This window comes from Megascapheus bottae, chromosome 7 (genome assembly GCF_031878675.1).
Source record: "Megascapheus bottae isolate mThoBot1 chromosome 7, mThoBot2.hap1, whole genome shotgun sequence".
NCBI classification, from domain to species: domain Eukaryota; kingdom Metazoa; phylum Chordata; class Mammalia; order Rodentia; family Geomyidae; genus Megascapheus; species Megascapheus bottae.
Window position 1 is genome coordinate 52,141,407 of NC_143515.1, and position 23,891 is coordinate 52,165,297.

Here is a 23,891-nt window from a genome sequence, read left to right on the forward strand (position 1 = left end):
GTCTTGCTGTCACTTGACAATATGAATTGGTTTTGTTTAAGAACCAACAGCTTATTGGATTGAGTTGAGGAAATTAGGAAAACAAATTTGACTTCAGTGGGTTTGAACGATTACAGTGTAACAAACATATAAATATTGGGAGGCTAATTTATCACTGCTTTCAGTTTTATTTATTTGAAACTCCTTCATCAAGGGTATAAACTGGCTTTATTAAAGATTATGAATCCAATTTACAAATGAACTATAAATGGCTATGGAGAGATTAACTTGATTTGTTATTTTCTTGAATAAAACATGGTTTTGCCCAGTGGGCTTATGTAGCCACATATTAATATTGAAAGATGATTCTGTCCTGCTTTGCATCTATGATGTGCAACATTTGATTTGTTCTTTGATCTATTTGTCTTTATTCTCTTCAATAAACACTGAGAGGGAACTATAACCTTAAGATCTGAGCTTCAGTGAATCATAAAAGAATGTCTGTCTGTGTGACAGTTTATCATTTGAATGATAATTCTGGCTCCCTTTAGAAATGTTCAAATGTCTGCTCTTCAAAACAGGCTGCAGTAAAAGGCATGAGAGATGCTGTGGGTCACTGCTGGGGAATTATAATTGACCTCAGCTTTATGTCGCATGGTAACAGACTGTCATTGCCTACCATAGAACTACCAATGGACTGCCCTCAAAGTCAGGGGTTGGGGGGAGTGGTTTGCATTTTCAATTTAGAAAATTACACAGAGAAGACCCTTCTAGAGAGAGGCAGCCAGTCAGCAGAGCTGTAGCCCCTGGGGAAACAGCCTTCCAGAAGCCTGCCATACTGTAAAAACCTGCTTACTTTCAATTCTTTAACTCTAATTAGCCTATTACTAACTAGAGTGATGCACAATACAAATGTTGGAAAAGGAATTCATAGAAATATTTCTGAATGTGGGAGCTAAGAAGGACCTAGAGAGGCCATTAATTTTAATCCCCTCAAGGCCAGTCAATATATATATTTAATATACTGAAACTGTTTTCTAAATAGCTAGGAAAGTTAGTTGTCTGTATAGATGAAATTCTGCTCACCAGGAACTGTTATTTATGGTTGTTATTTTACTGTATCATGAAAACTCCAGAATGAAGGATGCTAAGTTCTAGTGAATAAAAGTCATTATCCAATGTTAGTTCTGGAAGAAAGGAGCTCATACTATTAATGACAGTGATGTGTCTACTCTATAATCGAACACATTTATTTATTCATTTATTACTATTATTATTTTGGCCAGTACTGAGGCTTGAACTCAGGGCCTAAGCACTATCCTTGGATATTTTTTGCTCAAGACTAGTTCTCTGCCACTTGAGCCACAGCACCACTTCTGCTTTTTCTGTGTGTGTGATACCAAGGAATCCAACCCAGGGTTTATGCCTGCTAGATGAGCACCCTATCACTAGGCTGGCTACATTCCCTGCTGGTTGCTTGGTTTTTAAGACAGGGTCTGTCTATGTGGCCCAGATTAGCCCCAAATCTCTGCCTTTGCCTCTTGAGTGCTAAGCTTACAGTTGTATGGCACCATACTTAGTTTAACAGCTATAAAGCCCCTTCCTATTTGTACATGTGTACTTTGATTTAAAAATAGTACATTTTCTTCTCTGTCTCTCATTCTCTCCCTCCCTCTGTCTCCGTCTCTGTCTCTCTCTCTTTCCCTCCCTCCCTCTCTCTTTCTCCCTCCATCTCTCTCTCCCACCCCCTTTTTCTCTCTCCCCCACCCTCTCTTTCACCAGTTTCAGAGATTGAACTCAGGGCCTAGGCACTGTCTCTGAGCATCTTTTGCTCAAGGCTAGCACTCTACCACTAAGTCACATTCCCAGTCCCTAAATTTATATTTTATACATTTGATATTTAAACTTTCCTGGCTATTCATGAAAATATTTTAGAGTTTTTTTCAAATTAGAATCCTACAAGGATTATATTTTGCAAGATTTAAAGGCTTTAGCATGTTTTAGTTCTTTTCATCCTAATTACTTTTCCACTGATGTTTGCTGATTAATGACATTGATATTTTTGAATAATCCAGAAAAGCTTACAGTTAAGATGTTTACTTTGTCTGATTATTTCCTCATAGTATCATTTAAATTGTTTGCCTATCTTCTGTATTTCTTATAAACTAGAAGTAGGGCTAAAAGTTTGACAAGATTCAAGTTGAAGACATTAGGCAAAATATTTCACAGGTAATTTTTGTGCATTCTACACTGTAATCTAAAAGGCTAAAATAGCATTAGTCTACTATTAGTGATGATAAATCTGATCATTTACCTAGTATGGCATTTCCTAGATATCACCATGGATATCTGGAAGATATAAGGACAAAAAGACAACGAAAATATTCAGCTCAGGCAGAGGTACTTTGTTAAACATTATAAATCCAATTTCCAGATGAGATGTAAATGACTTTCTATAGGGGAAATACTTGATTTTTCATGAATAAATAAGCTTTTTCTAAGTATCCATATATTCATTTAAAAAGATTATCCTGTTGTATTTGGTATCTATGTACCAGATCCAACATAACCTACAATTATGCATGTGTTCAGAAGTAGCTGAGCTTTATGACTATATGAAACATCTTAGAAAACTACCTTCCAATGGATAAATGAAAAGGACCAGCTTAACATGCTGGGAGTTTAAATAGAGGACAAGAAATATAGAGTTTGAATTGAGAATGTAAAAGTAGGCCAGTCTCCAGGCTTTCCATGACCTGTACTTCAAGGAGTAGACTTCCTTTAAAAGGTATTTGACTTACTTTTTGTGTTTGTCTGGTCTCTTTCCTGAGGTTGGCACAGCTCAAATGGTAGAACACTTGTCTATCAAGTAAGAGGCTTTAAGTTCAAACACAAATACAACCAAAAGAAAAAAGGAGGAGGAAGAAGAGGAGGAGGAGGAGGAGGAGGTGGAGGAGGAGGAGGTGGAGGAGGAGGAGGTGGAGGAGGAGGAGGAGGAGGAGGAGGAGGAGGAGAAGGAGGAGGAGAAGAAGAAGAAGAAGAAGAAGAAGAAGAAGAAGAAGAAGAAGAAGAAGAAGAAGCAGCAGCAGCAGCAGCAGCAGCAGCAGCAGCAGCAGCAACTGTGTGGCTCATGCCTATAATCCTAGCTACAATCCTAGCTACTCAAGAGGCCGAGATCTGAGAATTGCAGTTCAAAGCCAGCCTGGGCACTAGAAATTCCATGAGACTCTTATCTCCAATTAATCACCAGAAAACCAGAAGTGGCTCTATGGCTCAAGGGGTAGGGTGGTAGCCATGAGCTGAAGAGCTCAGGGACAGTGTCCAGGCCCAGAATTTAAGTCCCATGATTGGTGGGGGGGGGGGGGAAATCAACAAAGACGATGTTCAATTTTTTTCTATGTACATATAATCATAAGGCCCTTCATTTCTCTAAACTTTTCAACCTTCATCAGACTGAGAAAGCAGTGGGCAAAAATATGACCTGGTTGAATTTCTTTTTGGAACTTGAATGCGGCCATGAAGGGAGCAGCTTTGTTCCACCTTGTGCTCCTGCCATGATATTCTACTTTATGATCTCATAATTGGATCAATCCATTTGGGATTCATAGTTTAATGAATTTAGAGGGATTTTATTTCAAAAGCAAGCTATCTTTGCTTCCTAGCTGTCATGATGGGAGCAATTTTGCTCCACCTTGTGTTTCTGCTGTCATCCCAGTTCTGTTTTGTCCCATAACCCTGAAGGAAAAATAACCTAATGTTTTCAAGCAGGGCTCCTTAACTGAACCACAGAAGATAGTGATTTTGGTTCTATGTTCTCAATGATGTTAACTAGGAAACAGTCTTAGATGCATGGAAGTTAACTTAGGATCATCACCTGTCAAGAAACCCATAGGCTCTATACCCAAGGATGCTACTCTGATTGTTCCTTTGCCCTTATTCATTAGTACAGCAGGCTGAAGGGAGGAAACTGTGAGAAGGAAGTTGACAAAAGACAGGGCTGGTGCTATCTCTGTTCAACAAATGAGGAAGAGGTCTAGAGAGGAAGTGTATTCTCACTTTCTCAAGATGGGCAAAGGTAAGAGTAGGGTAAGATCTCATCATTGTTGGTATTATGGGGTCAGGGATAGGAAAACACCTCCTAGGTCCTGACATGACCTAACTTTGATTCTCAGCTGGCAGTTGCCAAAGTCAAGCAATACTGTATGCCATACTGTGGAAGACAAATGCTCCATAAATAAATTGCCTTGGAAGAGTCTCAAATACACATAAACCACAACCACTTTAAATATCACTCATGACTTTTCTCTCATTTTCTCTTCTTGAGAGGTCAGCAAGGAAAATTCTATAAGAAAGTCTCTATCAAAACTCAACTGAAGAAGCTCACAAACTCTTTTATATCTGCTGCTTTTAAAAGCATAGTTTATTCTCAAATATTTGCTGCAAAGTGTACTACTCCTGGGTGCAATAAACATACTTGCCTAAGCTCGTTCTGTAGATTACAGCACAGTTATATGTTATGCACCAATCTTTTAAACATTCATTTTCTAGAGGAAGCAATTATTCATTTTGGCATTCAATTTCCCATCATTAAAATTTTTCATATGTAAAATCACTGCATACAAATGGGACGCTATGTAAAAAGAATATTAATGACTCAGCTGGAAGAAAAGATCATTGATGGATTTTCCATCTGAGGATCAGAGGAGGAATCAGAGACTTGAGAGTCACTCCCTGCAAAGACTTGGAAGATACCAGAATGCACGGAATTGTAGTCTCTGATTCTGAAGTAGACGTGCAACTTTTAAGTAAAATTATGACTTAATGGTACTTATTTCATTTGCAGGGTAAGGTTAACTTTCTTTTTTACTCATAGGGATCACATCATATTATTAGCAAGAACAAGAGAAATGCAGGGGTCTGATTGACCTGGTCAGTCATCTGAGTCACAGGGTTGTTGATACTAATTAGAAATACCTAATTGGCATGAAGGAAAAAAGAACGATCTTTGGCATAGCAAAGAAAAACTTTTGATGGTGTGAGAAAAAAAATGCCTAATTTGATTTAAGGAGGTTATATTTACTAAAACCTTTCCAATTAGGGCCAGAAACCCTTTAGCATTGAAACTGGTCTTGCTGGGCAGAAAAACTGTTCTGAAGAGAAGCCTTTTCACGGGGTAAAACATACCTTGGCTTGCTAAAAACATTGTTCACTAGGTTTCAAGAGCCACATGCCTGTGCTATTCTATTTGGAGACGTTGTCAAGGCCTTGCTACGCCCTAAGGATTTTTTTCCGCGCTGTGATTGTGCCATAAACCTTCTCAGGGAACTGCATCCCCCCCCCCCCCATTAAACTGTAGTTTCTTTAAATTTCCGGGCAGTCTCCTTTGAGGTCAAGGGGAAGGAACCCAATTCCACAGAATCTTGGATACGGTGGTGTTTGAGGGGGCCTTTTCTTTTCTTCTTGCTGGTGAGGTAAGGGAGCAGGCCCAGTAGACACGGAAGCCCCTTTCAGCCTGTCAGTCAAGCAGCTGCATTTTGCCCTTAGGCAGATTTCCATGGATTCTGTTTAAAATTAAAAAAAAAAAAAAAAAAAAGGAAACGGAAACGAATTCCCTCCACGAGGCAGAAACTGGGCTGAGACGCTGTGGGCGGGGAGCACGCTTTTTGGGGGGATTTTCTGCTCCCCTCCCCAACTGGTCTTAGGTGTTTTTTGTCCATTCCTGAATAAGGGGCGGAAGGCGTGAGTGCTGAGTGTGGCCGGCAGGGAAAGGATGGGCGGGGGAGAATGGTTCCCCAATCCAAGCGCCAAGCAGGCGACTCTGCCTCCTGGCGCAGTTGCCAGGACAGCGCCGGCCCGCGCAGCAACGGCAGAAGCCGCACCGCGTCCCCGGCGGCGGCTGAGAGCCGAAGTGACGCATTGCAGGTACGAACCAGCCAATCAGAGGCCGCCTCAACGACCATCGCGGGATGCGTCCCACCACGGTGCTCCTCCGCGCCGCAAAGTAGCGCCCCGCAGGCGTGACTCCATCGGCCTTTTAACGGCTTACCGGGGAAGGAAATCCACTTACGTCATCCGTTTCCCCACTTGTCTTTATCTCTTTCCTTCTCGAACAAATGAGTGTGGCTAAAGGGGTCTCGAGGAGAGCGGGAGGGGAGGGGAGCTGGCCGGGACTCGTTGGCGATGTTCCGTTATCTGGCGTGCGGCGGAGGGATCTTGCGGAGGGAGGTGTTTATGAGGCGCTGGGGGCGGAGGAGGAGAATTAGTCCGAGCGGAGCGAGCGAGCTGAGTGGTTGTGTGGTCGCGTCTCGGAAACCGGTAGCGCTTGCAGCATGGTGAGTGCGTCGTTCAGGTGCGGGCGCTTGGCCTGTGGGGGGTATGCCGAAGCGAGTGGACGAGAAGAAGGGGCCTCGGCTGTCTTAGAGCCCTCGGGAGCAATGTCCTCCTGAGGGATGGCGCGAAAGAGGCCAGGGGCTCCCCGGGATGGTGGTGTCGCAGGTGCTTCCCCCCCCGCCCCCCGTTTTCCTCAGGGTCTTCCTCCAGGGAGTTGGAGGTCGGGCTCGTAACCCCCGAGGCGGAGAAGCTCCGTGCCCAGCTGGAGGAGGGTGGTCTGCGGTTCTGGGGAGGAGAGAAAGTGGGGGAGGAACGCCTGGGTCGGGCGTCTCCGAAGGTCAGCCCGGGGACCGGATTCAAACACCCCACGGACGGTTAGCGCGGGCGCCAGGAAGCGCCTTTGTCCGCTTGGCCGCCATGCGGCGGGCGGCGGGGGGAGGGCTCGGAAGCCGGCGCCCACGCCGCCGTTAGCCCGCAGCCTCCGCGTGCCGGGGTCCGGGGGGCGCGCGAGCGGGCGGCGCGCTGTGTGGGCCGAGCCCGCGCGGCGCAGGGAGCGGCCGGTGGGGGCGGGGCGGGCGGGCGGGAGCCGCCGCCCGGCTCGGCTCGCGCCCCAGCTGCGGCGCTGGCACCTGCAGACTGCGGAGGTCCCCGCGGCTCGCTGCGCCGCGAGGCGGAGCGGACGGGCGGGGACCCCGATGGTCTCCCATCCCCCCCCCTCCGGCCCCACCCTCAGCCTCGCGCCACTTCCCACTGCACCAGCGACTGCCTTCCACCACCCTAGCTGGAGGACACCATTTTTTTTTTTCCCCCTAAATGGTTTTATGGTTGAGGCGAGCTTCACGCCTGAAGCCTGGCGCATCCTCGGCTCCCGCGAGGGTCTGAAAGGCGTTTGCTGTTTACCGCGAGGCGAAAGCCAGCGTTGGGCGCGAATGGGGTGGATGCCTTTGTAAGGGGACGCCGTCTCGCCTGGAATACTCAGGTGCACGCCTGCCGTTCAGGAACCACTACCACACACGGCGTTCCCTGAAAATGACGCGTATTTCCTTCCGCGGAGACGTTGCCAGCCTGTCTGAACGTTCAGTTCACTTCTACAAGTAATGTCTGCTAAGTAGGCTGAAGAGGTGGGGGGAGGGCCGGAGGAGGAAAACAGGGAATTTAGCAGTTTCCTGTCATCTAAGACTGGCACTCCTGAGTTTTTCTTAATCCTGTAAAAAAAAAAAAATGGAGAGTGATAATTTTCAGTACTAAATGGTTCCTTCTGCCAAGTGGTTGCGGTGATGGGTGTGTCCTGAAGGCAAGGTGACATCTTTAACAAGAGTTGGGGATCCTTGCCAACTGAAACCTTCGGCTTGTATGGGTGTGGGGAAGAGTTCACCTTGGATAATAAAACAAGCCTTCATTTATCGTTGATGGAGTCGGTATTTTTAATTTGGTGTGTTCTAATTTGAATATATTGGATGAATTTATTTCAAAACCGCATTCAAAATTGTGTATTAAAGGGTAAGATGCTTGAGTTTTGTCTAGAATGTGTATGGTCTGTATCTAATCTTTTTTTGGTTGCAGCCTTACTGGGTGGTAGATAAGGGCGTGTATTCACTAGTGGCATCCTTTGCATTGAGTTGCATTGACGGTTCTTGGTTAAACAATTATAACTAATGTTCGTTTGTACAGAATCTATTCACTTTATGATTACTAAACTTTTAAGGTAAGAAAAAATCAGTTTGAAAGTATACAAAGATTACTTGTAAAGTTGTGGAATTTACAGGAAGTATATGCTGAAAAGGGTTTGTACTTAATGCTTTAGGATGGTAAGGAATACATGCAAAGAGGTAGAAAATTTTGTCACTTAAATCATTCTGTGTAGCTGCAAAATGCTTTTGGAGACTATAAAAAATAATGGCAATGGCTGGGAGTTTGGCCTAGAGGTAGAGTGCTTGCCTACTATGCATGAAAGCCTGAGTTTTGATTCCTCAAAAAAGCCAGAGGTGGTGCTGTGATTCAAAGCCTTGAGGAAAGCCCAAGGACAGTGTTCAGACTCTTGAGTTCAGTCCCCAATACTGGAAAAAAACCAAAAACAAAACCCCCAAAAAACAATCGCATTGGTTTATTATAATAGACAATCAAATATCTAGCTCCTGTTTGAATTGGGCCTTAAAAGTCCTAATTTTTAAGAAGTCATTTTGTTCTAATGGTTTCTCTATTCACTGAAGATGCTATGTAAGTGATGAAAGAATTAAGATATCTTAGCTACTGAAATATGTACTGCTGCTTTTTATACAAATAAAACATTCTGAATTGCATAGTTTAAAAAAATCCGAAGTTTTTTTGCTATATCAAAGGCTTTTTTGCTATATCAAAAAAGCATTTTCGGGAACAAATAAATAGAAATCTGTATCTTTTTCAAAACACTTATTCAGATGAGAATGAGTACTTAGGGTTTTTTGTTTTTTTTTAAAAACTAAAGTTTAATGTTCTTTTTTTCATATATTTTTACTGTAATTAATAGAAGGGTTACATTATATTCATCAGATAGAAGGTGCATTAATTCACATACATTGATACCCTTTCTCATGTCTTGGTCCCCATTTCCCTTACCTCACTCCTGCCCCTCATCTTGTTTTCCTCCCTTTCCTATCTGACTTCAAATAACCAAATACGCATATATACAATGTATCAGATAACCAGGTGAAATACTGTAACAATATGAGATAACCAAGGGACAGCATAAGAGATGAGATAGTGTATTCTGGAGGTCCTTTCATTTAATGTCATTCTATATGGCCTTATGTATCTAGGGTTTTTTTTTTTTTTTTTTTTTGCCAGTCCTGGGGCTTGAACTCAGGGCCTGAGCATTGTGCATTGTGGACTTTGAGGCTAGAGCTCTACCACTTGAGCCACAGCTCCACTTCCAGCTTTTTCTATGTATTTGGTATCAAGGAAAATTAAACCCTGGTCTTCCGTGCATGTTGTAGTTGAAACTAGTGCTTTCACTCTATAAAGATCACCAGTGGTTCCTCCAAATGCAGATTCTAGTTCAATAGGTTGATCTGGAACAAGGGAGACAGAGACAGACAATGGTATCTACAAGTTCTGGAGAGAGCAGTAGGAAGAATTGTATCTACAGTTGAAGAAATAAGGGAGTAAGAACTAGTCAAGTCTCTGGTGAATTAGTCTTTGCTTTACTGTGATAAACACATATTAATGAGCTTGTGTTTTCCCAAAAGTAAAATTCTGGTTCTTCTAACTAAGAAAATGGCATTCACTGTAGACAGAAGAATCAAATTCATTTGCTTGTAATTGGGAAAAATGAGTGGTAGAATACTCTTGTGTTCATTTAGTAGGTTGTAATCTGAATGCTGCTGGTAAGGTTTATTTTAAAACTCAGGTAAGTAGTTACAAAAGAAAATTCTCAAATCTTCCAAGCAGAATCTTAGAGTCTCTTGTGTGCTTTAGTTTATACTTTAAAGTTCTTTTTTTTTTTTTTTTTTTTTTTTTTTTTTTTTTGCCAGTCCTGGGGCTTGAATTCAGGGCCTGGGCACTGTCTCTGAGCTTTTTGCTCAAGGCTAACATTATACCACTTAAGCCATGGTGCCACTTCTGGCTATTTCTGATTATGTGGTACTGAGGAATTGAACTTAGGGGCTTCATGCACATTCCTAGCCCTTAAAGTTCATTTTTTGTGATCTGTTCTAAGATTGCATTTGCCTAGATACAGATTGCTGAGACCATTATGTTTTGATGTTGCAAACAAAATTGGATAGTTGTAAAGTGTATAATTAATAATTTATTTCTTTTGAGGGCCTTCTCATTTTTCGTTGTAAATAAACCTTTTCTAGATCTTATGCTCTTAAAGTACTCTTTCCTCCAGCTTTCACAGGCCACAGAACCTGCTACCTTTTTTTGTTGGTCAGTGGTGGGGCTTGAACTCTGGTCCTGGGCACTGGCTGTGAGCTCTTCAGTTCAAGGCTAGTGCTCTACCCCTTGACCTCTTTGAGCCATAGCACTACTGTTTTCTGGTAGTTAATTGGAGATAAGAGTCTCATGGACTTTTGTGCCTGGGCTGGTTTTGAACAGATCTGATCCTCAGATCTGGTCTTCCTGAGTAGCTAGGATTACAGGCATTAGCCACTAGTGTCTGGTTCCATTTAGCTTTTTAACTTTTAACTTTTTTTTCCATCCCTGGGGATTGAGGCCTGGGTACTGTCCTTGAGCTTCTTAAGGCTAGCACTCTACCACTTGAGCTACAGTGCCATTCCTGGACTTTTCTGAGTAGTTTATTGGAGCAGAGTGCCTCACAGACTTTCCTGCCAAGCCTGGCTTTGAACCGCAGTCCTCAGATCTCAGCCTCCTGCGTAGGATTACAGGTGTGAACAGCCACCTGTGTCTGGCTACCTTTTTTTTTTTTTTTTTTTTGCCTACCCTGAGGCTTGAAATCTTGGCCTGGGTACTGTCCTTGGGTTTTTCTCGAGGCTAGCGCCCTACCACTTGAGGCACAGCACCACTTACAGCTTTTTTCTGTGTATGTGGTAACCGAGGAATTGAACCTGGATATTTGTGCATGCTACATAAGCACTCTTATCACTAGGCCCAACCCCCCCCCCTTTTTTTTAACATCTTAAATCGTAAACCAGTTGCCTCCCTTGTTCCTAGGTTGCACCTTGTTTTGTGCAAGATAAATTTTCTCTACTTAGCTTATCCTGTAGGTGTACTATAAAGGGCCTCATAATTCCATGCATGTCTGTCTACTGATGAAAATTGGGCCGGTCAGGTTGATTGTATTTCTTTAAATAATGTATCATTAACTGGATTTTTATATAACTTCATAACCATTGCAAAGTAGGCATGGTTATTTGTGTTATAGATGCAGTTGAATATGAGAAGTTGAGTAATATGTCCAAGGTCACACAGCTGTTAAGTGGCAGAGTTGGGATACCAGCCCAGCTATGAGTCAGAATATGATGCCTCTTACCCCCATGCCATTTTGTCATTCTTTCTGTCCTGCATAATGTAGTTAGAGTTTAGGTAAATTATTTTTTTTATTGGAATCAACTAAACAACACAGTGTATTTACTGGATTTTTTGTTTTTATTTTTTGTCTTTCCTTTTTTGGTACTAGGGATCAAGCCCAGGACATTGCACTTCCTAGGCAAGTGCTTTGCCACTCATCTACATCCCAGCCCGATTTACTCCATTTTGAAATCTTATTCCTAGCGAAACTGGTTTGAATGCCTTTTTTTTTTTTTTTTTTTTTTTTTTTTTTTGCCAGTCCTGGGCTTGAGCTCAGGGCCTGAGCACTGTCCTTGGACTTTCTCAAAGCTAGAGCTCTACCACTTGAGCCACAGCACCACTTCCATCTTTTTCTATATATGTGGTACCAAGGAATGGAACCCGGGTCTTCGTGCATGCTAGGCAAGCACTTTAACCACTAGGCCAAGTTCCTGGCCCTTGAATGCCTTTTTATCAAATATTTGTTAGTGGAGAATTGAGACTTGTATAAGTTAGATGAAATTTTGTCTTACAATCTCATGTGGCTGGGCACAGTGGCTCACATCTGTAATCCTAGCTACTCAGGAAGCTGAGATCGGAGGATAAAAGTTCAAAGCCAGCCTGACCACAAAAGGACTTGAGACTTTTTTTTCTTTGCCGGTCCTGGGCTTGAGCTCAGGGCCTGAGCACTGTCTTTGGACTTTAAGGCCAGAGATCTACCTCTTGAGCCTCAGCACCACTTCCAGCTTTTTTCTATGTATGTGGTACCAAGGAATTGAACCTGGGTCTTCCATGCATGACAGACAAGCACTCTACCACCAGGTCAAACTCCTAGCCCAGGATTTGAGACTTTTATCTCCAATTAACCTCCAGAAAACGGAAAGTGAGGATTGGCTCAAGGGTAGGGTGGTAATCTTGAGCTGAAAAGCTCAGGGAAAACACCCAGGCCCAGGGGTATGGTGGTATCCTTGAGCTGTAAAGCTCTGGAACAGGGCCCAGGCCGAGCTCAAGCCCCATGACCCACACACAAACACACAAAAAAATCTTGTGTGTTTAAACTTATGGTTCTTCATTTTTAAGCTGCTAGCTCCCTTGACTTTTTTATAAAATAGAAATAACTTTATACCATAGTCAAATAAGATTTTTGGAACAGTGTTGTAGCATATAGCTAACCTTCAACCCACAATTTTGCCATTTCTCGCACTGATCAGAATCTTTGTGCAGGGAAAGACACTTTTTCTGGGTTTGTTTTCAAACTTATTCATGCTGTGCACTAGTGAAAATGATGTCACTCCACATATATGCTCATTTATTAAAGAATGAGCCTGAACAGTGTTGTTTTTTTTTTTTTTCCTCAGCTAGTGAATAGATACTTGGTACATTAGATTCTATATTGGTAGGAATTTTAGAGGTTATCTTTTGGTTGTACCCCTGCAACTGCATAATTAGTTGTGTCACCAATTTATGTGCTAATGAGCAGTGAAACATTCAAAGATGAAGGCTAAAAGAACTTGGAATCTGGATATTTTTACTTTTTAAATGTTTATGCTCTAAATTTAAAATTTAAAGGTATTGGTTACATCCGGTACTTTAGTACTCCATCCTGGCTTTTAGTTACTAATTTTGTCTGCCCTAGTTTGACCTGCCCAGATTTGTTTAATCAGAGTCTGAGGGAAAAAAAAATTTTTTTTTTTTAACAAAACCAAATAAGTCACCTCCATGTACTGTAAAAACATCACAATTCTTAGACTTACGTTGGGATTTCAAAAACCAAAAGAAAATGGACTTAACATTGGTTAATATTGTGGTTGAGATTTTCAGAACCCCCAATTCTTTGCATTTGCCTGCCAGGTAAGAACTAGTAGTAAAATCTGGTGATACCTTTTTTTATTTTTAAGCTTGGGAAATTCACTTTCATGTCAGATTAATGTGCTTAATTATTTACGAAAGTAATTTCCAGTTTGATACTTTTAAATATTAGCTTTGAGTCAGCAGAAGAAGTTTCTAGTAAATATTCTGTATTGGCTATAAGTTAGCCTAAATTCAGAATCTTAAATTTCAACAAAGGAACCAAAGCTTTTATCTGGATTCTGTTTTTGAGTTAAATCCAATTAAATTTTCAAAAGACTGCTTACCTGTAGAGGTAAACCAGATGTGTGAGTTTTCTACCTTTTGTTTATTGCTGTTCCCAGAAAATACTGAACTTAAATGAAACCTTGAAAAGTTTTAAACTGCCAATCTACATACTTGTAAGTCATTAACTACCTTTTAAATCTCTTTTGTAGGCTGACCAACTGACTGAAGAGCAGATTGCAGGTGAGAAACACTCTGCTGGATTCTAATGATTTATTTAATTTATTCATTTATGGTAGGTTGTGGGACTTGAGTTCAGGGGCTGGTTGCTGTCCCTGAGGTCTTTCTTGCTCAAGGTTAGCTTCAGAGTCTTTTAGACTTCCTGTCTGGGCTGGCTTTTGAGCCATGATCTTCAGATCTTCAGCAGCTAGGCTTACAGGCTTGGGTGAGCCACCTTCACCCAGATCACAATTGGATTTTATTCTAAACCTGTATAGCCAAAATAAAAACTAAGGTATTTGTCTGAAACAACATTTTGATATATGCCAAAGATAGAACAGATGAATGTAATGTAATCCAGTAATTTAACTTGTTTGAGAATATAAACTTGCTTGTAAAAGGTGTGGGACTAACTAATGAAAGACATGTGATTCAGTCTACATTGGAGTCTAAAGAAAGAGGAACCAAATAGAAAATCACAATAGGTAAAATGGGCCTGTGAGCGTGGTCTAGTAGTAGAGTGCTTGTCTAGCATGCACAAAGCTCTGGGTTTGATTCTTCGGTACCCCATACACAGAAAAGGCCAGAAATGGTGCCATGGTTCAAGTGGTAGAGCACTAGCCTTGAGAAAGCTCAAGAACAATGCCCAGGCCTTGAGTTTAAGCCCCAGAGCAGGCAAAAAAAAAAAAAGAATACGTAGAACCAGAAAGTGAGTAGAATTTACCCTGGCTTAAATTTGCTAATATTTTTAAGTCCAGGTTGCGTTATGGGCCATAATTGAAAGTAATTACCTTCAAGTTATGTGTAAAGGCATATACAGATTTAGCTCTCATTCCTAAAATATTTGAATATGCATATGTGAAATACCTTGAAATCCAAACCATTTCTGGTCCCAAACATTTCAGATAAGGAATATTTAAGCTGTATAATCAGTTGGGGAGTGTTCATTTCTCTACAGAAAACGTAAATGTCATTGTGGTAATTTGAATTTTGATTTTAAAAAGTAATAGCTATTGAAGCTTTGGGGGAAGGTGTTTATAAAATTATTACATTAAACATTCTTAACATTTAAATGTTGGTTTTTATTCTTTAATGCTTTGAGATGACTGATGAATGTTGAAGTATACTATTCAGTACTTAGGTTTTTGTATACTTCTTAATGTGTAATTTGACTTAAACCTGGGATTTACTTGCTATGATTGGTAAATTATGTATATGTATTGAAGCAATCCAAACTTTGGAAATAACATTTTTGTATAGTTAAACCAGTTTTGTTATTGAGTTGCTAAGGGCATCACGTGTATTAGAAAAATGCTCTCCTCCTGATCTACACTCATACACCCTTAGCTGTAGCTGCACCATTTTAAATTATTAAGAAATGTAAATTTTCAGAAATAGGCTTTTAAGTGATAATTTTTCTTTCTTTTTTTCCCATATATTTTTTATCGTAATTAATAGAAGGGTTACATTATATTTGCCAGATAGAAGGTGCATTAATTCACATACATTGATACCCTTTCACATGTCTTGATCCCCATTTCCCTCCCCCTAGATAATTTTTCTTTACAAACTAGCTTGGAGGGCCGGGAGTTTGGCCTAGTGGTAGAGTGCTTGCCTAGCATGCATGAAGACCCGGGTTCGATTCCTTGGTACCATATACGTAGCAAAAAGCCAGAAGTGGTGCTGTGGCTTAAGTGGTAGAGCCCTAGCCTTGAGAAAAAGCCAGGATCAGGGCTCAGGCCCTGAGCCCAAGCCCAGGACTGGCAAAAAACAAACAAAAAAAACTAGCTTGGTCTAATATTTCTAATTCTAAACTCTGACCTTTTTGTCAAGAGTACTGGTAACTCATTGTAACATATATGTTTAAGGTAAATTATGCTACCAGCTCATGCCTATAATCCTAGCTACTCCGGAGGCTGAGATCTGAGAATTGCAGTTCAAAGGCAACCTGAGTGGGAAACCCTGAGATTCTTATCTCTAACTGCCCCAAAATGCTGGAAATGGAGCTATGGCTCAAAGTGGTAGAGCACTGAGCAAAAAATTTTGTTCAAGGATAGGGCACGGGACCTCAGGTCAAGCTCTGGGTAAATTATAGCTAGGCTTGGTACATGGTACATTTCTGTAATCCTAGTTCTCTGAAGGCAGGAGGATTGAGAGCTTGAGGCCAGCTTGGGCTGTGTATATAACAGGACCCTGTTTAGAAAGACACATTCTGTCTTTTCATTGACAACATTATAAGATTAGCTTTTCTGTGGAATGGGAGAAAAATCTATTCTCTCAATCCTGCCTTTTCCTATACTACAGATTTCATGAAGTACATACTCTGGGCTGCAGATTGTAGGGAATTTTAAAAGGAAAACAAAAACTTACATGTTACTAAAAATAAAACTGTGCAATCAAGATTTTTTGTTTATATTACTTCTATTTGGGGAGCCTTATTGGGACTTGAACTTGGGGGTCTTGTGCTTGATAAACCACTTGAATATTATTCTATATGAGCCATGACTGCGGCCAATTTTGCTTTTCAGATGGTAAGTCTGGAACTTTTTGCTAACTTGGGAATCGTGCTCATCATTTCACATGGCTGGGATTACAGATAATGCTCCACTATACCCAACTATTTTGTTGAGATGGCAAGGGATCTCATTTTTTGCTAGGGCTGACTTCAAACCTTGGTCCTTCCAAGCAGCTGGGATTATAGCACAATCTACAGTGCCTGCCACATAGTGAGCCCGAATAGGTATTTTTTTAAGGGTCTAAAAAAAAATCTTGTTCTTCCAGAAAAATTGTTGACAAGCTTCATACATATAATGCAACTTTGAATGTACTAAGGTACTTTTGGAGCTTTATGGCTATATTAATGTTCATCGCTGTAGGTTTGTTTACAAATTTTACTAACAAATGGAACTGTGGGAATAAAAGCTTGTTTAGGTGAACTTATACTATAATTGTTAATATTACAAGGTTGTTGTGTGTATTTGCCTGTACTTGAGGTTGAATTCAGGGCCAGGACATTCTCCCCTAGATTTTTAGCTCAAGGCTGATGCTCTACCATATTTTTACTTCCAGCTTTTTGCTGGTTAATTGAAGATGAGTCTCTCAATTTTTGGAGTTTTGTCTGCCCAGCTGGCTTTGAACCATGATCTTCAGATCTCAACCTCTTGAGTAGCTTACAGTCATAAACTACTAGTGACTGGAAATATTTTAGCATAATATCACTAGCAAATACACTTATGATTCTGTTATGCTTTCAGTATTGTACATTCCAAAGACTGATAGGAAAAATGTACAAAAGCTTATTTAGAAACTAGAGGCTTGACTTGTGGTTGAGTGCTAGCCATGAACAAAATGGTTAAGCAAGAATGAGAAGTCCTGAGTCTACACCTTAGTCAGTACTGGCGTGTGTTCACACACAAGCACACACATATGCTCCCCATAATTTTAAAGATGAAATATAAGACTTGGCCAAGGTCCAAATTTAATTGTTAAAATATTAACCTTGGTCCATTTATACAAATAGATAATAAAGGTCTAATACATGAGACCTCTTAAGAGATTATAAAATGTTCCCAACTTTATGAATAAATAGAAGTTATACTTCATTTGGGGGGGGGGAGGGGAACGAGTTTTGGCCCTTGAACTCAGGGCTTGGGCACTGTCTTTAGACGCTCAAGGCTAGCGTCCTGCCACTTGAGCTATAGCACCACTTCAGGCTTTTTCTGAGTATGTGGTACCAAGGAATCAAACCCAGGGCTTCATGCTTGCTAGGCAAGCACTCTACCACTAAGCACTCTACCACTAGCCTATGTTCCCAGCCCTACCTTATTCTTTTGTAAAGTGTTTCATAACCTATTTCAGTTAAACTAGATTTATGTAATCAAGGGACAATCTGGGATTGCCAGTAAAAGTACACTATGTCTTTGGTTTGTTTGGTTTTTGTTTTTGTTTTTTTTTTTTTAATTTCAACTTGGATACAACTGCCTTTTCCTTTACTTAAAAATTCTGTCGAAGATAGCTGTTCTATAATTCTTAAATTCTGCATGTGCTTAAATTTTTGCTTCTTGTTAGGACATTTCTGAGAATTTTGTTGGAATAAATGTATATATGTTTATAATGTGAAGATCTGAAGGACAGGTAAAATGTAAGGGTAGGTGATTTAAATTGTACTGTGGAGTTTATTCAAGAGGTTTGTTTTTTTTGTGTGTCCCTCCCACCCCCATGATCATGGAGCTTAGACTCTTGGCCTGGATGCTGTCCCTGAGCTCTTCAGCTCTAGACTACTGCCCTACCTCTGGAGCCATAGCTCCGCCACTTCCGATTTTAATTGGAGATAAGAGTCTCAAAGTCTTTAGTGCCTGGGCTGGCTTTGAACCATGATCCTGAGATCTCAGCCTCCTGAGTAGCTAGGATCATAAGTGTGAGTTACCAATGCCTGGCAGTAATGCTTAAGCAATTGAGATATTTTTTGAGAAGAAAGTAATGCTGTAATCCAGAAAGAGAATCAAATCCTAGGCAGTTGGGAGGTTTTAAAGAAAGATCCTATTATTGGTTATAGAGATTGGGGGGGAGGGGGGAGTCAGGCAATGTTTTCAAATAGTAAAATTCAGTACTGCTTGTTGACAAATCTCAAAGTGCAAATGTTAAAATTGTTTCTTGAGTTTTACTTGGGTTGCTCTCTAGGGTTACTGAGCAGTATAGAATTGACTTGTTTTATACCTTCCTTGAAATCAGCCAGGGAAGATATTGTAGTCAGGAATAACAATATTGAGAAGTGAGTAGACTTGTTTTCTTTGTAAATATACATAGGTGAAATAGCCATGAAGAAATATGAAAGGATAAAATTGGTTACACAGTATATAGGTAGATGCTAAACCAAGATCATTGGCAGTATGAGGTAGAACAATGTAAAGGAGATGGAAAAATCAAAGCATTGTTAGGGAGCCAAGACAGTTTGAAGTTTTCCAGTGCGATACTGTTTTTTGTTTTTGTTTCTGTTTTTTGGCAGTCCTAGGGCTTGAACTCAGGGCCTGAGCACTGTCTTTGTGCTTTTCCTCAAGACTAGCGTGCTACCACTATGTAGGTGATACTGAGGAATTGATACTGGGTCTTCACTCTACCAATAGGTCAAATATAATTTGACAGTTCCAAGTGTGTTTCACATATCAATATTGGATACTAATAATGTTTTCATATAACAAAAATGAGAAGAAATCTTTTAGTCCTTTGCCTTTTTATATTGTTTTTGCTAAGTAGCAAAGATGTTCTACACAAGAAATCAAATTCCAAAGCCTGTTTGGAACTTAATAAGGCCCTCACATATTTAAACATACTTGCTGGATTGAACAGTTAAGTCATTGGTATATTTTCAGCTGAGTAGATAGATAAGAAACTAATATGGGTGATGGTGTCCAAAATTTGGGAGAGGAAAGGGCAGGCACTTGAGAAAAATATAACAGACTTGAATTTTATTTTCATGAAATGTGTTAATATATGAAACATTATGAAAATACATGCATAAAGACCCAGGTTCGATTCCTTGGTACCACATGCATAGAAAAAAAAAAAAAGCTGGAAGTGGTGCTGAAGCTCAAGTGGTAGAGCTCTACCTTGAAAAAGTCCAAGGACAATGCTCAGGCCCTGAGCTCAAGCCCAGGACTGGCAAAAAAAAAAAAAGGGGCTTGGGATGATGAAGAAGGTACACCATTGTGTCAGGTGTCATATTTTCAAATGTATCAGTATGTTATTAAAGTTTCATGGCTCCATGAAGTTGGCCTTTGAATATGCTTGCTGAACGCAGTCTACAATTTTTTGGCAGGCAAGAGGCGAGGTTCTACTAGGGTTTGAGCCTCAATTCCTTGTGATCACAAGTTTGCACTGTTATCATTTGAGCTGTGCCTCTAATCCTGCTTTGTTTTTGTTGGCTGTTTTTGGAGATGAAATCTAGTAGAATTTTCTGCCCTGGCTGGCCTTGAATCTCAATCCTGAAGATCTTAGCCTCTTGAATTGCTAGAAAGATAGATAGCTGGCTAAGAGTTTCTAGAAAGTGTCTTATTTATAATTTACTAGTTCTATTACTAACTTACTGATGTGTCCTTATGTTACCTTATATTAATTTATATGAATAAATGATGTTGCTCCAGCAGCTTTCCATGAAATCTCATGATAAATTAGAAGTACATAATAATCTTAATAATCTTAATTTCATCAGACAATCTGAAGTATGAACTATCTTAGTGTTTAGTACTTGACATAAGAACTTAATAGGTAGTACTTTTATTTAAAAAAAAAAAACCTTAAAGAATAATTCGGTTGATGGTCTAAAGAGAGATCTGAGTTGTCTTTGTTCTCAATAATATAGCACTTCTAAAACAGGATATCCGTATCTTGATCCAGCCATTAATAGTAATTGATAGTTTCCTTTGCCATCTAGAAAAGGAATTATGTATATTTAAGTTTAAGGCTTTTGTTTGGAATTTAGTGATACATATTTTTTCTTGTTTTTGCCAGTCCTGAGGCTTGAACTTGGGGTCTGAGCATTGTCCTTGGGCTTTCTCAAGGCTAGAGCTCTACCACTTAAGCCATAGCACCACTTTCAGCCTTTTCTGTGTATGTGGAACCAAGGAATCCAACCTGGGTCTTCGTGCATGCTAGGCAAGCACTCTTAACACCCGGCCAAATTCCCTGCCCAAGTGATACATAGTTTTAACCTTTGGAACTAACTGTAGTTTGATCTAAGTATTTGGCTTTCCCTATGAGATTTAAGTGTGTATAAACCTCATGACATGAACTCAGTGCTGGTGTGACTGGTCATAAGATATGGGAAATATTACTTAATATATTAGGCATCGAATCCCATTTCAGATGTTAGCTCTATAAGTATTTTTGTTTCTTTATGGAGTGTAATACATTTTGTTTTTAAATAATAGTTAACCTGTATATTTGGATTATGGTCTTTCAAACAGAATTCAAAGAAGCTTTTTCACTATTTGACAAGGATGGTGATGGAACTATAACAACAAAGGAACTGGGAACTGTAATGAGGTCTCTTGGGCAGAATCCTACAGAAGCAGAGTTACAGGACATGATTAATGAAGTAGATGCTGATGGTAAGTCTTTTAATTTCCAGGGTGTGAGAGGATTTGAAGGTGTTTACATTTGATTTATGTTTCAACTAAACCATTTCAGGTAATGGCACAATTGACTTCCCTGAATTTCTGACAATGATGGCAAGAAAAATGAAAGACACTGACAGTGAAGAAGAAATTAGAGAAGCATTCCGTGTGTTTGACAAGGTAATGTAAAGAAACTATATGTTAAGAGTTTGAGAATAAAATCATTTGTTGAAGCTGTCACTTGTTAAGGACTATTCTTTCACAACTTAACGCTTCTGATGATTTTGTCATGTTAATTATCAAATAAGAGAATTTAGTATAAACTTAAAATTTCCTAAAAACTACTTAATCTATCTGGGTGCTGGTAAGCTCATGCCTGTAATCCTACCTATGCAGGAGGCTGAGATCTGAGGATCAAAGTAGAATAGCGCTAACCTTGTGCAAAAGGAGCCCAGAGTTCAAGCCCCAGAACTGGCCGGGGGGGGGGGGGGCGGGAGGAACCCAGACTACTTAATCTTCTGGCAAGGATGCATCATGTAACTTTGGGACTAGAGAATATAGTTGTATAAGACATCCTGTTTAGTGACTTGTAATTTATAGTTCACTGCAGGTTTTTAATTCCCATTGAAATTAAATTTGCTGAGTCTCCTCAAATAATTGCATTTTTCTCTAGGATGGCAATGGTTATATTAGTGCAGCAGAGCTTCGCCATGTGATGACAAACCTGGGGGAGAAGTTAACAGATGAAGAGGTTGATGAAATGATCAGGGAAGCAGATATTGATGGTGATGGTCAAGTAAACTATGAAGGTAAGTCTTCTGTTTCCTCATTTTATGCTTTCATTTTAACTATAAGTACTTTTTAAGTACAGTGTGACAGTATTCCTACCCCAAATTAGGATGCTAAAAATAAATGTCTGCAGACTTAAGTTAGTGTCAAGAATTTGTTAGTTCCACACCTAGAACATGCACTTAATAACAATGGAGGATTCAAATGCATATTAAAATTTGAAAACTACTTTTTCTTTTTTTGGTGGGTCATGGGGCTTGAACTGGGCCTAGGCGCTGTCTGTGAGCTCTTCAGCTCAAGGCTACCAACCCTACCCTTGAGCCAAGCCCCACTTCCCGTTTTCTAGAGGCTAATTGGAGATGAGTCTCAGGCCCTTTAGTGCCCAGGCTGGCTTTGAGCCATGATCCTCAGATCTCAGCCTCCTGAGTAGCTAGGATTACAGTCATGACTAACTGCGCCCTGCGAAACTACTATTTTTATGTAAGGAATTGTGAGAGAAACTGGATATACTGTGAATTCCCTTAAGACTTTGTAGCTGCATTTCCCCCTTAGTCTGAAACCATTCACATACTTGAATCTACAAGTATATGTGACTGTCATTTTTGAGTGGCCATTGTAAGAAGCAAGTCCTTCACAAATTGGAATAATTGCCATGAAATGTTTGCCTTTATTTTTCACTTGTGTTTTTCATGGTGTAGCTACTTAATTTGGTATACAATTTAGCATTGGAGTAAAAATTAGTTCACCCAGTCAAGTACTAGTAGTTCATTTCTATAATAATACTGAGGAGACTGAGATGTGAGGATCATGGTTCAAAACCAACCTGGGAACGAAAGTCCATGAGACTTTTTAATTAACCACCAGAAAACCCAGTCCCAGAATTCAAGCCCCATGAGTGGCTATTAATAATAATAATTTCACCCCACTGAAGTTACCATATTGACTGGTAACCCAGCAGTCTTAAATTTATATTCAAAGTGTCAAGACTTCATGTGACCTATTACCCCCCAAAGAAGACCCCTGAATTTTGAAAATGCTAGGCAAGCATATTAAGCTACATCTTCTCAGCCCAAGAATGCATCTCTTTATAATAGCTTATCCTAAAGCATTAGTATGGCTTAGATGTTAATCTAATAGTTGAAATTGACCTTTCAACCTTGTAAATTACCTTTCTTCTCTACATTATCCAATTCTGAGGAAAGGGGAAATAGATCACTTAGTGAGGAAATGTAGTTTTGTTCTTTGGCCATTAACTTTTAACCTTTTTTTTTTTTTTCAGAGTTTGTACAAATGATGACAGCAAAGTGAAGACATTGTACAGAATGTGTTAAATTTCTTGTACAAAATTGTTTATTTGCCTTTTCTTTGTTTGTAACTTATCTGTAAAAGGTTTCCCCTACTGTCAAAAAAATATGCATGTATAGTAATTAGGATTTCATTCCTCCATGTTTTCTTCCCTTATCTTACTGTCATTGTCCTGAAACCTTATTTTAGAAAATCGATCAAGTAACATGTTGCATGTGGCTTACTCTGGATATATCTAAGCCCTTCTGCACATCTAAACTTAGATGGAGTTGGTCAAATGAGGGAACATCTGGGTTATGCCTTTTTTAAGTAGTTTTCTTTTAGGAACTGTCAGCATGTTGTTGTTGAAGTGTGGAGTTGTAACTCTGCGTGGACTATGGACAGTCAACAATATGTACTTAAAAGTTGCACTATTGCAAAACGGGTGTATTATCCAGGTACTCGTACACTATTTTTTTGTACTGCTGGTCTTGTACCAGAAACATTTTCTTTTATTGTTACTTGCTTTTTAAACTTTGTTTTAGCCACTTAAAGAAAATCTGCTTATGGCACAATTTGCCTCAATCCATTCCAAGTTGTATATTTGTTTTCCAATAAAAAATTACAATTTACTGAACTCTTGCTCTGAATCGGTCATCTGTTTTGTTCATAACTTCAGTCAGGTAGTGATTAAATAAATACATTGTTATTAAAAATACAATCCACAGTAGTAGTAGTAGTAGTATTTGGAAGAAGCACTGATTTTTCCTATTCTCTAACTTCATTTGTCTTTTTTACTTTTTATTTTGGCAGTACTAAAGGGTATGAATTTAAGGTCTCATGCTTGGCAGGCAGACTACTTCTTGAGTGTCTATAGCCTATTTGCTTTATTTACTTTCTGTAGAGGTTCTTGAATTTATACTCTTGGGACTATTATGCCTTCTTAGTAGTGGTCTGACAGGAGTGCGTGTTAATACCTTGCTAATTTCTCATCTGAGGTGGTACCAGATCCTTTAAGTGTGAACTACCTTTCCTCACTTCATTGTGCTTTTTTTTGCGCCAGTCCTGGGCTTGAACTCGGAGCCTGAGCACTGTCCTTGGACTTTCTCAAGGCTCGAG

General features: G+C 40.0%; 1 protein-coding gene across 2 annotated transcripts; it reads left to right on the forward strand.

The window, feature by feature from the left end:
• Positions 1-6,219: 6,219 nt before the first annotated feature.
• Calm2 (calmodulin 2) lies at positions 6,220-23,409 on the forward strand. Of its 2 annotated transcripts, none has more exons than XM_090336991.1 (6): positions 6,220-6,311; positions 13,581-13,611; positions 20,550-20,693; positions 20,773-20,879; positions 21,373-21,508; positions 22,768-23,409. In XM_090336991.1, the coding sequence occupies exons 1-6, from the start codon at positions 6,309-6,311 to the stop codon at positions 22,794-22,796; spliced, it is 450 nt and encodes a 149-aa protein (XP_090193117.1). In that variant the 5' UTR covers positions 6,220-6,308; the 3' UTR covers positions 22,797-23,409. The 2 variants fall into 2 exon arrangements, with proteins under 2 accessions (XP_090193117.1, XP_090193116.1); XM_090336990.1 differs by lacking the exon at positions 6,220-6,311 and adding an exon at positions 6,445-6,474.
• The last annotated feature ends 482 nt before the right edge of the window (positions 23,410-23,891 follow it).

Bases quoted from the DNA above. Each gene is read 5' to 3' on its own strand.
- Calm2 (XM_090336990.1), top strand. The intron at 20,694-20,772 runs GTAAGTCTTTTA...AAACCATTTCAG, and splicing joins TAATGAAGTAGATGCTGATG to GTAATGGCACAATTGACTTC. The intron at 20,880-21,372 runs GTAATGTAAAGA...ATTTTTCTCTAG, and splicing joins CATTCCGTGTGTTTGACAAG to GATGGCAATGGTTATATTAG.